We start from the raw sequence: 18948 nt of genomic DNA, 5'->3' as shown, positions 1-18948 counted from the left end.
ACGGAGGATTATAGCTAAACCAGGAATTCAATTAATCTCTTCACTATGGCCTTGTCTTCCTTGAGACCCCTTTTACCCCTCGGTCATCTAGCAGTCCAACAGATTATCTTCCCGGCTTCTTGCTTTTAATATATCAAAAAAAAGTTTTTACTATGTGTTTTTCCTTTGTGACAAACCCACAGTGGGCTCTGACTTTGTCCCAGGAATTAGGGAAAGGAAAGCACGGTCCCTGGTCAGAAGAGCTGACCAAGTAAACAGTAAGGAGTTAGAGTGGGCTGACTATCCCTCAAATCCTGAATCAGCTATTGAATGGCAGCAGTATAAGGTTCCTCAGTAGTATGTACCTTCCAGATTTAAAAGAAGTAGAAAACCTGGTAAGGTTCATGAGGACAGGAAATGGAATCATGCTCCTTTAAGAAAAGCTCAGCCCTGGTTACCCAGTAGGGGGAATTCAGGCTCACTACCTGGATGAGCTGGAGCTAAGCCTCTTTCCCAGGAGAGAAGGGCGGGGCTTAGCGCCATTTAAGCTCAGTGCTCTGAGAGCAAAAGAGAGGGAGAACTGGCAAGCCAGACAGCAGGAGAACAGACCTGAGGAAAGGTCAGCAGCCAAGCCAGAGGTGGAAGGGAGGAGTTATTCCCCTCAAACAGGCAAGGGTCATGATGTAGAAATGACTGAGTACTTGTCATAGAAGAATTAATAGATACCCTTTTGGGGAAGTACAGACTGATACAGAAAGTATGGATATCAGTCTTTGAGGCAGTAGTATCTGTAAACTGAAGCAATACAGTTTGTTTCTTGCAGGGAGGGAACTGTGTACAGCTGACTCTAATTAAAGAGCAAGAGAGTGATAGGCCTTTGCCTTCCTAAGACTGAAAGCTAATCTCAAGACTCCCTGCTGTGTTATTTGTTTAAAAGTTTGAACAAACACTGGGCTGAGTGTGTCTGGAGCTCCCAAGCTGGGGTTTAAATTTTGTGCTCTTTCCCTGTTTCAAGGAAGCGCTGAGCTAATTTCTTTTGCCTGTGAACTTTTCCATATTGAAGTAATAACTTTCATAAAATACTCATACCTGAAAGGACCATAATGGAGCAAGGATTGTTCATACCGGGGGGGGAGAAGGTGTGTGAATTTTTGAACTTTGGAAATAATAACTTTATGCAGAAAAATTGCTTTCATTTTTTTTCCCCTGTTGAACTGCAACAATGACTTATGTTCTCTGAAAGACTGATTCTGTTTTGGAAAGTTCAATCCTGGCTTGACAAACCAACAATAAAAATCTGATTTTGTTTAAAGAACTACACTGGCCTGTGTTTCCATGTTTCTACAAACGGCGCTCTGACTTGGTGAAATAGTGCATGAGTCTTCCTACCTACTTGAAGAGAGACTTCCCTCTTCCTAGGGAAGCCACGCCAAGGCCTCAGAAAAGACACCATGCAGGCCACTTGCAAGCTAGGCAGGTCCTGCAGTGTGACACCTTCCCATGCAATCTTCTTTTCAAGGTCTCTCTCTCTTTGCTTTCCTCATTAGCACCTAGCATTTGACTTACCATTTCTCGTGCTGTTTACAATTACTTTCACTCGGATCCTTCTTCCGTTTTCTGAAGGATTCGCTTTAATCTCTAAAAGCTTCCTTCACCTCAGTCGTTAACCATGCCAGCTGCCGTTTGGTCTTCCTTTCTCCTTTTTTAATACATGGAATATATCTAGTCTGGGCTTCTAGGATGGTACTAATGAATAACATGATGTCAATTTTTGACCTTTGCAGCTGCTCCTCTAAGTTTCTTTTTTACCATTCTGCTCATTTTGTCTTCGTCTCCCTTTTTCAAAGTTAAATGCTGTTGTATTGGATTTCCTCTGTGAACTTAAGGGATTATATCAAATCTGATCATGTTATGATCACTGTTATCAAGCAGCCTCAGCACCATTACCTCCCTTACCAATTCATACGCTCCACTAAGAACTATACTTCCCTCTCCCCATTTGCGGTTTCGGCAATTGCGATTTCACATATTCGAGATTTTTTGGGGAGGGGGAAAAAAGAAAAAAAAACATCGTTAAGTCTTCCCCCCGGCATCCCAGTCGGTGTTCTAGCGGGCTTTCGGGGCAGGAGCGATCTTCCTACGCTCCTGCCCCATGCAGATCGCCATTAAGAAATAGCTGTAGGGAGTTCCTGTCATAGTCTCGAGAGAGTACGGGAACTCACAGCAGCCATTTCCTAATGGCGATCTGCACGGGGCAGGAGCGTAGGAAGATCACTCCTGCCCCGAAAGCCCGCTAGACCACCAGGTAAGGCCTGGAAGGTGGGCAGGAGGCAGGGGTGGGTCAGAGCCGGATATTCGCGGTTTTTCGCCATTCGCGGTCCGGCTCTGCCCCTATCCCCCGCGAATCCGGAGGGAGAAGTGTAGGTCTAGAATTGCTTTGCTTCTTGTTGGTTCCTGAACCAACAGTTCCATAAAGCAGTCCATGATTTCATCAAGAAATTTTACCTCCTTAGCATGCCCCGATGTTACATTTTTACCTTGTCAATATTGAAGGAGTAGAAATCACCCATTATTGTGTTACCCAGTTTGTTAGCCTCACTCATTTCTGATAACATTTCAGCATCTGTCTATTCATCCTGATCAGACGGGTGGTAGTACATTCCTATCGCTATCCTTTTCCCCTTTACACATGGAATTTCTATGCAAAGGGATTCCAAGGTGTGTTTCGGCTCCTGTAGAATCTAGACAACTATAGGCCAGCTTTTCACGGAGGAAAGGCAGGAGGAGGAGATATAGAAACATGAGGGCAGATAAAGGCCAAATGGCCCATCCAGTCTGCCCATCCGCACTAACCATTATCTCTTCCTCTAAGGCAGTGGTCTCAAACTCGCGGCCCGGGGGCCACATGTGGCCCGCCAGGTACTATTTTGAGGCCCTCTGTATGTTTATCATAATCACAAAAGAAAAATAAAACAGTTTCTTGATCATATGTCTCTTTAGCTATAAATGACAATATTATTATTAAGACAGCTCAAAGGAAAGATTTATATACTATAAAGATTTTTACCTAAACTAAAATAAACTAAACTAAACCTTAAGTTTATATACCGCATCATCTCCACGGATGTTGTGGAGCTCGGCACGGTTTACAAGAACTTAAAATATAGGAAGAGAAGGAAAAAAAAGGTTTACATGAACTTATATATAGAAGAGAAGAGTAAGGGGGGATAGAATTACATTTTAGTGAAAAACCAGGTTTTCAGTTGCTTGCGGAATAATTGGAGGGAGCCCAGGTTCCGCAGCGGGCTAGTAAGGTCGTTCCAAAGACCTGTGATTCTGAAGAGAAGGGATTTTCCCAGTTTGCCTGCATAGCGAATGCCGTGTAGAGAGGGGAAGGATAATTTATACCTTTGGGTGGGTCTCGTAGAGTCGGAATCGAGGAGTTATAAGATAGTGGGATTAAGGGAGGAAGGATGCCGTGAATGATCTTAAAAGCCAGGCAGGAGCATTTGAAATGGATTCTGGAAATCACTGGAAATCATTTCTTTAATAAGACATTGACTATTTTTTCTGCGGCCCTCCAAGTACCTACAAATCCAAAATGTGGCCCTGCAAAGGGGTTGAGTTGGAGACCACTGCTCTAAGGGATCCCATGTGCCTATCCCACGCTTTCTTGAATTCAGACACAGTCCCTGCCTCCAACATCTCTTCCGGGAGACTGTTCCACACATCAACCACCCTTTCTGTAAAAAAGTATTTCCTTGAGCCTATCACCTCTTAACTTCATCCTATGCCCTCTCATTGCAGAGTTTCCTTTCAAATGAAAGAGACTCGACTCATGCGCATTTATATTACGTAGGTATTTAAATGTCTCTATCATATCTCCCCTCTCCTGCCTTTTCTCCAGAGTATACATGTTGACATCTTTAAGTCTATCTCCATATGCCCTATGACAAAGACCACACACCATTTTAGTAGCTTTCCTCTGGACCAACTCCATCCTTTTTATATCTTTTTGAAGGTTTGGCCTCCAGAATTGTACCCAATATTCTAAATGAGGTCTCCCCAGAGTCTCACTATACCCCTTCCTATGCACCCTAGGATCCTTCTAGCTTTTGCCATCACCTTTTTAACCTGTTTGGCTACCTTAAAATCATCATATAGAATCAGACCCAAGTCCTGCTCTTCTTTCGCGCACATAAATTCTTCACCCCCTAAACTGTTCTGTTTCTTTGGGTTTTTGCAGCCCAAATGCAAGACCTTACATTTCTTAGCATTAAATTTTAGCTGCCAAACTTCAGACACTTCTTCAAGCTTCACCAGTCTTTCTTCATGTTATTCACTCCGTGTCTACTCTATTGCAGTTTTTGGCAGCATCCGCAATAAGGCGAATCTTACCCGACAGCCCTTCAGCAATATCGCTTATAAAAATGTTAAAAAGAACAGGCCCAAGAACAGAACCTTGAGGCACACCACTGGTAACTCTCCTTTCCTCAAAGCAATCTCCATTGACCACTAACCTCTGTCATCTTCCACTTAACCAGTTCCTCACCAGCCCGTCATTTTGGGAATCATCCCAAGGGCACTCAGTTTATTTATTAGACGTCTGTGTGAAACACTGTCAAAGGCTTTGCTAAAATCTAAATACACCATATCTAGCACACTCCCTCTATCCAATTATCAAAAAATTTGATCAGATTTGTCTACAAGACCTGCCTCAAGTGAATCCATTTTGCTTTGGATCCTGTAATCCACTGGATTCCAGAAATTGCACTATTCTCTGTTTTTTAAAAGTGTTTCCATTAATTTACTTACCACAGAAGTCAGACTTACCAGCCTGTAATTCCCTACTTCTTCCTTACTTCCACTTTTGTGGAGAGGGACCACATCTGCCCTTCTCCAGTCCTCCGGTACCACTCCCAACTCTAGAAACTCGTTGAAAAGGTCAGTCAGTGGAGTTATCAGATCTTCCCTAAGCTCCTTCAGTACCCTCGGATGTACACAATCCAGCCCCATCGCTTTGTATATCTTTATTTTAGCTAGCTCCTCATGAACACAACCCCGATCAGGGTCTATTACTCCCCAATCCATATTCACGTTTGTCTTCTGCGGTCCAGCTCCCGGCACTTTAGCCTTGATCACAGAACAGAAATATTTGTTAAGCAATTTGGCCTTTTCTTTATCAGCTTCTACATATTCCTCCCCTTCACCTTTGAGTCTCACAATGCCACTTTTGCACTTCTTCCTATCACTAATATATCTAAAAAAAATGTCTTGTTTCCCTGTTTTACCGTGTCAGTTATTTTTTTTCTTCCATTTGCATCTTTGCTTTCCTGACTACAAGACCAGCCTCTCTTAACTTTTCCAGATATTTTTGCCCATCTTCCTCTTTCTGCGATCTTTTGTAGTTTATGAAAGCTAACCTCTTATTCCTTACCTTCTCAGCTACTACTTTTGAGAACCAAAGGGCCTTCTTTTCCTCTTACTTTTATTTACTTGCCTACAAAAAGGTTTTGTTGCCCTTACAATAACTCCTTTCAGTTTTGCCCACTGCATTTCTACTTCTTCCAGATGTTCCCATCCAGACAACAATTCCTTGACGTAATCCCTCATCCAAACAAAGTTAGTTTTTTTTTAAACCTAGAACACTTTTGAATGAGCCCTCTCTATATCCATCTTAAAATTAAACCTTTCCATGCAGTGATCACTGGATGCCAGATGATCAGAAACCCTTTCCCCATTTGTAAGCACTAAGTCCAATATGACCCCATCTATGTGGGTTCTAAAACCAACTGACAAAGATATTTAAATACCTACATGGCATAAATGCACATGAATCCATAGGAAGCAGAGAGTGGGGGTAAATGGACAATACTCAGACTGGATGAGTGTCACCAGTGGGGTGCCGCAGGGCTCGGTGCTTGGACCCGTGCTCTTCAACATCTTTATAAACAATCTGGACATTGGCACGACGAGTGAGGTGATTAAATTTGCTAACGATACAAAGTTATTCAGAATAGTGAAGATGCAGGGCGATTGCGAAGATCTACAAAGTGACATAATCAGGCTCAAGGAATGGGCATTGACATGGCAGATGAGGTTCAACGTGGATAAGTGTAAAGTGATGCATGTCGGTAACAAAAATCTCATGCACGAATACATGAAGTCCGGGGCAGTACTTGGAGAGACCTCCCAGGAAAGAGACTTGGGAGTTCTGATCGACAAGTCAATGAAGCCATCCGCGCAATGTGCGGCAGCGGCGAAAAGGGCAAACAGAATGCTAGGAATGATAAAGAAGGGGATTACGAACAGATCCAAGAAGGTTATCATGCCGCTGTACCAGGCCATGGAGTGCCCTCACCTGGAGTACTTCGTCCAGCACTGGTCGCCATACATGAAGAAGGACACGGTACTACTCGAAAGGGTCCAGACTAAAAGAGCGACTAAAAATGGTTAAGGGGCTGGAGGAGTTGCCGTACAGTGAGAGACTGGAGAAACTGGGCCTCTTCTTCCTTGACAAGAGGAGACTGAGAGGAGACATGATTGAAACATTCAAGATACTGAAGGGATAAAGACAGATTGTTCATCCTCTCCAAGGTAGAGAGAACGAGAGGGCACTCTCTAAAGTTAAAAGGGGATAGATTCCATACAAACGTAAGGAAGTTCTTCTTCACCCAGAGAGTGGTAGAAAACTGGAACGCTCTTCCGGAGTCTGTTGTAGGGGAAAACACCCTCCAGGGATTCAAGACAAAATTGGACAAGTTCCTGCTAAACTGGGACGTACGCAGGTGAGGCTGGACTCATTTTAGAGCACTGGTCTTTGACCTGGGAGCCGCCGCGTGAGCGGACTAGTGAGCATGTTGGACCACTGATCTGACCCAGCAGCGGCAATTCTTATGTTCTTATGTTCAATTGAAAGGAAACTCCAGAGTGAGAGGGCATAGGATGAAGTTAAGAGGTTCAGGAGTAATATAAGGAAATTACTTTTTACAGAAAGGGTGGTAGATGCTTGGGATAGTTTCCCGGCAGAGGTGGTAGAGACAGACTGTGTTTGAAATCAAGAAAACATGGGGAAGGCACATGGGATCTCTTAGGAAGAAGAGGAGATAGTGGATGCTGCAGATTGTTTTTACAAACTCTGACAACCTGGTGGCATCTGATTAGATCTGTTGATCTGGGGCAGCCTTGTCTTAAGAGTCAAACTTCTTTCAGTATTGTTCTGCAAAATATCTGGTGAGAAGAATTTTCAAAAACTAGTTGATGGAGCCTAAAACGTTTCATGAAGCACCTAGAACTTTTCAAAAAGTTCTAAACATCCCAGAAAATCCAAACCACCTTCCCCCATTTGAAAACTTTCACTACCACAGCAGGATTTCTAATATTTGTCTTGGGGTTGTGTTGCTACGGGTAACTGGGTCCGTGCCATTGCCTTGTGGGATAAGAAGTCTGCTGTGCATTAAAGTCCTAATCAAACCTTGGTTTGGCAGCTAATAAGGCAACTAGCAATGTTTAACTTTCACGTCCTCTCCTCTATGACTTCAGAAAAATAAGCTTTATTGACACAAACACAAAAAAAAAAGGTTCTATTTTTAACCTACAAGACTCGTAATCTGGCATCAGGTCAGAGTCACTTAGTTGGAATGAAAGACAACCAGAAGTCCATCGAGTCCAAATTTCTTTGGAATGCCCAACTATTTCTACGTACAGTCATCTCCCTAGCCATTGAGAAAAAGAATTAACCTGTAATCATTTCAGACTTGGTATGTTGCTTTTGGAAGGAATTATGACTGAAGTGGTTGAATAGAAAGTATTCATTCAAAAACAGCTTCATTGTACCATGACTACAAGCCAGGTCTGAGAGTTAAAAGGAGGGATTCTTAAGAGACGTAGTAAGAAAAACTCAAGCAAATAAAGAATAAACCACAATGACCAAAGTGCGGGTGTCAACAATAAATTTTGGAATATGTGGCACAGGATTAGGACGGCATGAATGCAACCAAACCTGTATGCTATATGCCAAATATCTCAAATTACAATACCACCAGAGTATAGAAGTGAGGAGGAGAAAGCCTCGGAACCCCACCATCTCCCTGTCGAATCGGGTAGATGGTGTGTCGGGAGTAACACATGACAGGGTGCCTTCGGTCACTTAGAACTCCAGATCACATTTGAGCTTCCTTGAGGAAATTCACACTGCAAATTCATTAACGCATCAAATCCAACGCCTTGAAGCCATCTGGCAATCCGAGCTAATGTACATTCAGGTATGCGTCTACCTAGCACTTCAGCATTTGGCTTGCCTTGAGTTGAGCAACAGAGGCACGGGTGATTTAATTTAGTATTTTCTGATATGCAGGAAGGTAACAGAGTTATGTCCTTACGCATGAAGAATCTGGGAATTCTCCCAGGGACCTAGAGTTCAGATTCAAATTAAAAAATGCCAATTCATGCCGGGAGAGCATGGGACTAAGTTACTGTCAATATTCAGCCAATGGCAGTCAGCGTTTTTTTTTAAACTCTGACCATCAATGGCTAAGTTAGACCAGGCTACCTCCAGACACTAGCTGAACAGCTGGATTTGACTGGATTGCTGCTGGCCACCCAAAGTCATACGGTCTGCTGGGGCCTGCATAAAATACTTTTCTAGGTCCTAGCTGAATATTGCCTGGGACCTGCGTAAGGGGATCTGTCATTTTCTTTTCTGTGGGACATGGAGAGGTCTTTTCAGAGCAGCATTTGAAAAGATGGCAGAGTGCAAGTCTGTTCTTGCTCTCACTTGACACAAATGGTAGGGTTATGGATAGCATGCAATAACTCTGTGAAAAAGTGTCTCTTGAGGGATAGGGTGCTTTCCTGTCTAACAATGGAGTGAGGAGTGGCTAGGGTTACCAGATTTTAGTTAAAAAAAAAAAATAAAGGATGTGTGGCCCCGCCCCACCCCGCCTCGTTCTGCCTTCTATCCCCGACCCCACACAAGCCTAGACTCTTCAGGACTGCGTTTGGAGGGTCTGCGTTTGCACATGCACGGATGCAATGCGACACATGCGCACATGCACAGAGGCCCTTTCGAAGTGGCACTGACGAGACGAGGTTTTCAAAACTCGGACAACTGCTGGGTTTTGACAACTTATCCAAACCCGGACATCTGGTAGCCCTAGGAGTAACGCCGCTGTCTCAACAACCTGAGGTTGTGGGATCAAATCTCAGCACTGCTCTTTGTGACCCTGGGCCAGTCACTTAATCCTCCATTACTCCAGGTACAAAATAAACCACTTTGAATGTTCAACCGCAAAAAGGCAGTATACAAGTCCAATCCCCTGGTTTCCATGACATAATTTTATTGCATTATGAATTAGGCAGCATATAAAATTTTAAATAAATGATATTTATATACTGCCTATCAAGGTTATCAAAGTGGTTTACAATCAGGTATTCAGGCATTTTCCCTATCTGTCTTGGTGGGATCACAATCTAACTAATGTACCTGGGGTAATGGGGGGGGGGAGATTAAATGACTTGCCCAGGGTCACAAGGAGCAGCACAGGATTTGAACCCACAAGCTCAGAGTGCAGTGCGGAGGCTGGAGCTCTAACCCTGCACCACACTCTCCTCCAATGCAATCTTAGAAGTGAGCCAAGTATAGAACAATTGTGACATCATTGTGACATCGCTGATGAGGTTGTCTCTTATTGGTGGAACGAGGTATTATGACATAAGGGAAAGGGACTCAAAGCGGTTTACATACAGGTGCGTCAAGCATCTTCCCTATCTGTCTTGGTGGGCTCACAATCTATCTAATGTACCTGGGGTAATGGGGGGGGGAGATTAAGTGACTTGCCCAGGGTCACAAGGAACAGTGTGGGGTTTGAACCCACAACCTAAGGGTGCTGAGGCTGGAGCTGTAACCACTAAACAGAGAGAGAGTGTGAAGGAGTTAAAATAAGTTGACTAGCTGTACCTCTGGTTGATCCATTGCCCTCTGTGGGAAGAATTTTGTCAGCTCTCCTCCAGCCGCTTTGGATCTGGGTCCCTCCCTTAAAATTGAGTGGAGACCACATCACAGTCTGTGGTGTGTGCAGATTTGGTTTATTTCATGTTTCTGGACTGGGTATGCTGCATTTGGATTTCCGAATGGTGTATCCTGCATTTTTTCTACTTAAGTTGCTATGTAAAGGTTTTATTTGCGAATAACCAGACTACCGCTGAGTTGTGTTTTCTTACTCTGACCTGTCAAAAATTGATAAAGTCCTCACAGGAAAACAACCACAAAATGCCTAATCAAACAGTCCAAACAATTTTTTTCAATCAATTATTCTGGATTAGATGTTAGCTTTTAAATTAATTAACAAGTGAATATGGGGGGAGGGGGTGAAGTCATAAGCTATACCAGAATGCACCAATGCAACTGCTTCTGTTCCACACACCATCACTGACTGAGCCCCCAACTGTGTGTTTCAATAATACTCAATAATTGTGAAAATGGAAATCCTTTTAAACAAACATTGCTTCAAACTACATATACTCAAGCAGTCTCACTGCCATATGTGAAGGTTGCAAAAGTACCTAACACTGACTTGTCAAAAATTGATAAAGTTGATGAGCCTGATTGGCCCGCCCCTTTCCGGCCCATCCCTAATAAGCCTAAGGCCTGATTGGGCCAGGCTTCTACAGCCTGGGCCAATCAGGCCTTAGGCTTATCAAGGATGGGCCGGAAAGGGGCGGGCCTGCCTCATTTCAATGAGAAGAACCGGCCGGCTGGCCAACGTTAAAAGGTTAGTGTGCTGGGGGGGTTAGCAGGGGGGGTATTGGAGGAGTTCGGAGGGGGGCATCCTCCGGCAGGAGAGGTTGGGCACCCTCATGCCAGCAGGAGGGGTTGGGCGGCCGGTGATCGGGGGGTTGGGCGGCCTTCTGGCAAGAGGGGTTAGGCACCATCCTGCCGGCGATCGTCAGGAGGGGGGGGGGGGGGACAGGCGGCCGTGGCTGCTATATCTATTGCGGTACAGAGATCCCTTGCTGCGATAAGTATAGCGGCCGCGTCTACTTACAATGTAGGCCAGCATTTTGCGGACCTACATTGAAAGTGTCTACCGTTCTACTAGGGAGACGCGTAGGGCCGCCTAAGGCTACCGGTCTTGCGGGCCTCCCTAGGCTCCCAGAGGCACCTTCAATATAGGCGGCCTGCCTGGGGAGCATTTTTTTTTAAAATGTGCGTCCCGATTGGCTGATTTATCAGCTGTAGGATGCCTACACCTGCCTACAATCTTGACGCACTTTGCAGAATCAAGGCCCCAGTTTTGGGGAACTGTAAAGCAATGATGACTTACCAGTGCCAACAGGCGACCATCTTCTTTCATGGCCAGATAGCGGTTTGCAGTCACGCCCTTGATGGACACCACACCCCGCTCCTCCGCTTGAAGCTGCAGTTTGACTGAAATCAAGAGGAAAATGAATTAGCAATGTCTTACTGCATTTTAATATAGAAATTATATTATGGTGCAACCCCCCATATGTCCTTCTGCAGAAAAATAAAGAGATACTTGCTGTACAACATACCCGTGATATAAATAAGAACATTACCCGGTCCTAGTTTGAAGTGAGGAAATGCAGAATCCAGGAAAAGCCACTTTTATTCATTCATTCAATTTTCTATACCATTCTCCCAAAAGAGCTCAAAACAGTTTGCATGAATTTATTCAGGAACTCAAGCATTTTTCCCTGTCTATTCCTGCGGGCTCACAATCTGTCTAATGTACCTGGGGCACTGGGGGGATTAAGTGACTGGCCCAGGGTCACAAGGAGCAGCGTGGGATTTGCACCCACAACCTCAGGGTGCTGAGGCTGGAGCTTTAACCACTGCACCGCTCTAGAAATCAAAATGTATTAGAAGTGAGCCAAGTATAGGACAATGAAGCCACTGTGACATCACTGATGAGGTTGGCTCTTATTGGTGGAATGAGGCATTATGACATCACAATACCAGCTCTGGTTATCAGAGGCTAAAACTTTTCACACTATTATTTATTCAGTTTTCTATACTGTTTTCCCAAGGGAGTGCATGGCGCAGTGGTTAAAGCTACAGCCTCAGCACTCTGAGGTTTTGGGTTTAAACCCACACTGGTCCTTGTGACCCTGGGCAAGTCACTTAATCCTCCCATTGCCCCAGGTACATTAGAAAGAGTGGGAGCCATCCAGGACTGGTAGAAAACTGGAATGCTCTTCCAGAGTCTGTCATAGGGGAAAACACCCTCCAGGGATTCAAGACAAAGTTGGACAATTATTTTTAAAAAAAGAACAGTTTACATGAATTTATTCAGGTGCTCCAGCGTTTTCCCTGTCTGTCTCGGTGGGCTCACACTCTAATGCACCCAGTGGAATAGTAAGGGGGGGGCAGTCCGCCCTGGGCCACCGTTACCCCTTCTCGCCTCTTCCCATTCTTCCCTTCCTTTCCCCCATACCTCTAGTTGAACTTCTCGTTCGCTGCACTCAACCGCGTGCTCTTTGCGACCCTGTTGGCTCTCCCTAGAAAGCGACATCAGAGGGAGAGCCAACGGGGGTCACAAGGAGCATGTTATTGACCACCACAAGCAACTACTTCAGCTAGAGGTACAAGGGAAGAGGGGGTGTGGGATCGGGGGGGGGGCACCTCTCACCCTTGCTACGCCACTGAATGTGCTTGTTGCAATGGGGTGGGGGGAAGTCACTTTGAGGGGTAGTTTAGGACTTTTAGATGGAAGAAATACAATCACGTCACACCCTCCTATCGAGTACTGCATTGGCTGCCAACGGAGGCGCGGGCGAAGTTTTAAGGCTTTGTTTGGTTTAGTTCCCAAATATATAATTGAGCTTTTTTCTCTTTTGCAACCAGCAGACACAAGAGAAACTCACATCTGAATTTTGGTTTTCCGCCTCTTAAAAAGCATCATCAAAATCTTTGTTCATATCAGGCAGCGTTATGGGGTCAGGATTTAGAACAATTGCTTTTGCTTCTGGGGGATTTAGGAGCCATCGAAAAACATCTCTGTTTTTGAAGTATTTAGGCAGCTAATTCGTAAACATTTTTTATTATGCACTATTTTGATCATTTTAGTGACTCTAATTATTGGCTTTTAACTTTTTTATTTCTATTCAACTTATTTTATTGTTTTTTTTTTAACTATTGTAAACCGCATAGAACTTTACGGCCTTGCGGAATATAAACTCATGATTATTATTATGGCGTCTTATTTTAACTGATAAAACATATTGGTTAAAGCGTGTCACAAACTATTCCAGGTGTGCCGCGAGATGCCGGCTGACTGTCTACAGGGTGAAAGTGCAAACGCTTGTGCAAGATCTTGCTAAGCGTGCTTTTTGGGACTTGTATTTGCTGTCATCTCATTTATAAACATATTCCAATAACCCTTGAAAATCAAGGAGTGTTTTTGTGGGCACCCTGTATATTATGTATGTTAACCTGTAGCCCGTTCTGAGCTCACTAGGGAAAATACCCTGAGCAGCTGCGGGTACCATGTATCAGCTGGAAAAAAAAAAAAAAAACCCTGAGCGTATCCATGCAACTGGAAAACGTAAATTTGACCATGTGGCCCCTTTGCTTCAGAGTCTTCATTGGCTCCCGGTTTATTTTAGAACTCAATTGAAATGCGCTTGTATTTCTTTTAAAATTCTACATGGTATCCTTAATCCTCTTATTCCTTTATTTTGGAACGTTTATTGATTCTCCTTTGCAAGAGGTATCCAACAATTTTAACTCTCCGTTCCTCTAAAAAAGGGATTAAAGGCGTCAAGATCTTCAGTCAATCGTTGGTCTTTAAACTCTCTCAACTCTGGAACGATCTCCCCTTTTCTTTAAGGAGTTCCAGGTCGTTTCAATTTTTCCGTAAATCGTTAAAAACGACTCTATTTGCCAAACATTTTGAAAATTAATTCTTTTGAAATTTTGCTATCGTCTTCTATTTATCACTTGTAAATCATTCCCTGTTTATTTAATTGCTGTAAACCGAGTCGAGCCTTCTCAGAATGATGACTCGGTAGACAAAGTTAAGCTTTAGTTTAGTTTAGTTTTAAGCTCTACAATCAATTCCTCTTCCTCTGGCATCGGCCCAAACCTTCTTGAATCGAGATACAATCCTCCTCTCCACCATCAAATTTTCCTGAGGTTACTCCTGAATCCATCTTCTTTCACCGTCATCCTACAGCCCCTTGTTCCACAGCTTTCTTTCGGCTGAGAGACTCGCCTCCTTTGTGGAGGGATCGAAATGTCTACATCATATCTCCTCTTCCAAACTCTACGTATCGAGATCTTGAAGTCTTGAAGATTTTACGAGCTGTCCTCTGGACTGACTCCACCCTGTTTAGATCATTTTGAAGGTGAGGTTTCACAACTGGACATTTAAATAAGGGCTGGCCATTCCTCTCCCTTGGGCCCATGTTCAAAAGATTCACAGTAATGAGCATGCAAATTCATGCCACGTTAAAACAGCAGCAGCAATTTGTTGCTCATTACTCTGAACTAACTTTCCTGCTAATTGGCTCAGGCATTAACAAAAAAGTTTGAGTCAAGTCAAAAAAAATTTTTTATTTTTTATTTTTTTTTTAAAAGCATGCCACAGCATGCCAGCCCCTTCCCTGATCCCAAGCCCAAACAGACCTACCAAGGCAGGGTCCAAACCCCTAACTGCCACTGGCCCTGGTGGTCTAGTGGAGTCCCAAACCCCCCTGACCTGATCCTTCCCCCACTGGGCCAGGCCGAGCCCAACTCCCAAACTACCAGTGGCCCTGGTGTCTTGAACCCCCCCCCCAGGCCAGTTGGGGCTGGGCTAGGGCAGTGTTTCTCAACTCGGGTCTGGAGTATCCCCCTTGCCAGTCAGGTTCTCAGGATATCCACATTGAATTTGCATAAACTTGATTTGCATCCACTGCCTCCATTATATGCAAATTTCTTTCATGCATATTCATTGTGGATATCTTGAAAACCTGACTGGCAAGGGGGTACTCCCAGACCGAGCTGAGAAACACTGAGCTAAGGTAATCCCCTAACTGGCCCCAGTTGTCTAGTGGACTCTCAGCACCACCTAACCCCCTAACTACCACTGGCCCCAGCAGTCTAATGGACTCTTGAACCTCCCCCAGACCAGGCTGAGCCCAATCCCCCATCCCTCCACGTACCTTAGTTGTAGGAGGAGAAGGGATAGCTATTCCCTCCTGTTGGCTCTGTGCTTCCCTTTTCAAAACGGTGAGGCCCCATCTCTGGGTGGGGCCCAGGTACCATATAAGGAAAAAAAACTCCTTATAAGGTACTGAGGCCACATCTGGTGCATCTCAGGATGCACCGGGCAGTAGCAGGGCACTGCCATTTTAAGAAGAGCAGCCCAGAGGCAGGATGGAATTGGCATCCCTCCTGCCTCTTACTACTAAGATTTGCTGTACTGGGTCAGACCAAAGGGTCATTTAGCCCAGTATAGGTCATAAGTACCTGCAGAATCCCCCAAATTATCAAGACTCCATGTTACTCCACTTCAGGGATAAGCTGTGGCTTTCCCCACTTTTATCTATCCTCCTGTGCATTGTCCAATCGGCAGAAGGAATCCAGAAGCAGTGCATTTAAGGGCCCCTTTGGGTTTTAAATGCTTTTTTATTACCACGTGGGGCCCAATGTACTTGCCTGCCAATGGCCTCCAAAGGGCTTAATCCTGCCCTGTATGTAAGAGAGGGGCAGGGACCAAGAAGGCAATGCGAAAGCTGTGTGTAAGTCCAGGGGAAGCCTTTGGCGTCTGTCTGTAGTGTTTCTGGCGTGTGTGAGTGTGTGCTGCATGCTTCTGTGGGTTTATATACATTTGCGGTGTGACCCATTTGTGGTCCAAATGTGTGGGGCAGAATCATTTTTCCGTCTGCTGAAAGCTAAAGGGAGACTCTCTCACTGCTGTCAGACAGTGGTAAGGAATTACATTTCACTGCGATGACTCAATACTTCTCAGTGAAGACAAGCAAGACTTATACAAGCCGCAGCATAAGATTTGTGTTCGCCACTTACAAACGAGGACACCAGAATGCTACTTTTGAGTTTTCTAATTCTTCTTTCTTTCGGGCAGATGTTCGGACTTCTCACATGTCCTTCCCTCCAGAGGCATCACCCAAAGTTGTGTGTCACTGACCGTCTCGCTGAACTACCGAGGCTGTCTCATAGGTGATTCATAAGGCATGTCTAGACAGCAATGAAAAGAACCTTCACCATAAGAACATCGGAGTTTTCCTACTGGTTGAAAGCAAGGGTCCATCTAACCCAGTACACTGGCGACTGGTCTATGTTACGAGTACCTAGCAGGGTTCCAAAAAGCAGCAAGAAGTCCTATGCGCGTTATCAAGTTTCAAGTTTATTAGGATTTGATATACCACTTATCAAGGTTATCTAAGTGGTTTTTACAATCAGGTACTCAAGCATTTTCCCTCTCTGTCCCGGTGGGCTCACAATCTATCTAACGTACCTGGGGCTATGGAGGACTGAGTGACTTGCCCAGGGTCACAATGAGCAGCGCGGGGTTTGAACCCACAACCCCAGGGTGCTGAGGCTGTAGATCCAACCACTGCGCCACACACTCCTCCGGTTAGAGCTGTTACCGCCACGGCTGGCGCTAAAAACCGTGCTACGGTTTTGTAAAGGGGGCATAAAATTCCCATTTCCCTAACTATCTAAATAAAAAAACATGAATTATTAATATTCCCTTCTAAAAGTCTCCCCCAAAAACCTCAGCTTCAAACTGATACAAGAAAGAATTTTCTTTTTCAAGATGAATTAGAAATTAGACACAGTCAGGCAGTTTAATAAAGTTTAGTCTATGTTTAAAGGTAGTCACAAAACTCTGCTTCATTCACAGAGGATATCTAATCACCGCACAGGAAATTATTATATTGGTTCTATTAGGAGCGCTAATTAAACCCTGCCACATTATCAGAACAAAGGGCTAGATTCACTAACCTCCTTTTCATGCCCGATCCGTGGCCAATCCGTGCAAGCCGACAAATTGACAACAAAAAATTTAAATGAGGGCGATCAGAGGAACGCCCCCCTCCGACCGCATGGATCGCTAGTTTGCGGTCCCGATGCAGATGGTCTGCACATGCGTCTAAGAGTGTCTAGAGCCGCGCCTTTATTTTTTTAAACTTTTACTAGCCCAGCGAGCCTGTGGTTTTAACCCGCTTTAAACCCATGGGTTAAAACCATGGGCTCGCAATATGGGGAAGGGCAGGAGAATCGGGGTGGCAGGAGAGATTCGGGGCATAGCAAGAGATCGGGGCAGAGAAGCAGGGCAGTCGGAAAGGACCTCAGCGACTGGTCCTCAGCAGTTGCTTATTTTGGATCAGCCAGCCCAGTCAGTGTTGCTTTTTTTCAGTGAATTGCTTCCTGTCTGCATTTGAATGCTGTTCCCCCCTCATTTGCATGCGTAGATCGGAGGATGACCGGGACAGAAGTTAGTGAATCGGGTCGCAAAGGGCTCGCAAACCGATCGGTACACGATAGGTTTGCTTAGTGAATCTAGCCCGAAGACCCTGAACAAAACCTTTATACCCTCAGAGTACAATGCTCAGAACCTCACATACACTACACCAGGGTCCTGACCCTGAACCATAAACTTAACACTGTCACACTACAAAAGCCTTGTTAAAAATTCTACAGTACTCCTGAGAGAGCGGCTGAAATAATGAGGCATTTGGCTTACAAGGGAGAGGGCTAAAAATGGTTTGAAGATATATGTCTCCAAAAGATGGAAAACTTTCCCAGTGATTTATCGCATTTATTAACTTGAAAAGTCATACTGGTAAAGAAATTACAAATCAAAAAGGGTTTCGTTATTTATGTGAAGCTCGCAAAGTTGATTTTTCAAAGTGTAAGGGCCACTCCTATGACAGGCTGCCAATGTCTCAAGACATTATAAAAGGCATGCAATAGAAAATTTTAAGACATAATGAATGTTATTTCATACGAGAGTGGGTTGAAAAATCTGGTAAATGTCCAAGAGATGGCGCCACAGTCCATTAAGTCATGGATGACGTCAATGAGTATTTTACAGAGTTTGACAAAACCTATTTTCCTATGATACGAAAAAACTGGAAACCACCCTACCACTGCCTAACAATCATTTTAATTTGTGCTAATTGGCGTGACAATTGACCGCATCATTTAAAACCAATTGAAAAGTGATATAAAAAAACCCAGAGCCACCTGCAAAAAAGGACACTGCAATTATGTCTACTGGGATGCCTAATGGCATATAAGGTTAAAATAGGCATGGTTTATGCCTGAAATACCCTTAGGTGCCGTTAGACATCTCTGTAGATGCAATTCTTATAAAAGGTAGGCACCGGAAATGTAGGCTTATAAAACCTACCTTTGACATTAGCCACGATTCTGTAAACAGCGCTGTAACATGATTGATACGTGATCGCAGTGGCTGCCAATTTGCAGAATCTGGCCCTAAGTGTATAGCTCTCGATGGAGACGATGTTGCTTAACTTGCCTTTTTACCAAACTGTTGGGAAGCACACACAGCAGTAACGAGTGCAATTTTGGAATCATACGCTCAGATACTGGATGCCTTAGAAAATCTTACTGAGGACCAGATGCAAAAAGTAGATACCAAAAAAAGCAGGAAACATTGCCAACCAAATGCAAACGCTAGAGTTTGTATTTATGTGGAATGACATTTTACAGCATTTTCACAGAATGAGTCGAGCTCTCTAAGATTCTGAAGTAAATTTTAAAGACATGTACACATCTCTACCAGTCATTAATAGAGAATTTTCATGATTTCAGGGGAGGCTTTGAAAAATTTGAAAACTTGTCAAAACAAACACTCCCAAATACTGATTTTCAAGCAGATCACAGATGTAGAAAAATTAGAAAAATACAAGTGAATGACCGAAGTTCATATTAAGCCAAACTGACAAGTTAAAAAGTGATAAATCACCAGGACT

At 44.1% G+C, this 18948-nt stretch overlaps 1 protein-coding gene across 1 annotated transcript in view; it reads right to left on the bottom strand.

Annotated features, from left to right (window-relative positions):
• FGF2 (fibroblast growth factor 2) overlaps positions 1-18948 on the bottom strand; it is an 87630-nt gene that overhangs the window by 47132 nt on the left and 21550 nt on the right. The window contains exon 2 of the mRNA XM_033938690.1: positions 11304-11407. Within this exon, the coding sequence (XP_033794581.1) occupies positions 11304-11407 (104 nt within the window). The remainder of the gene's footprint in view (positions 1-11303; positions 11408-18948) is intronic.

Source organism: Geotrypetes seraphini, chromosome 1, assembly GCF_902459505.1.
Source record: "Geotrypetes seraphini chromosome 1, aGeoSer1.1, whole genome shotgun sequence".
Classification (NCBI taxonomy): domain Eukaryota; kingdom Metazoa; phylum Chordata; class Amphibia; order Gymnophiona; family Dermophiidae; genus Geotrypetes; species Geotrypetes seraphini.
This window is presented reverse-complemented; position numbering and strand designations above follow the sequence as displayed.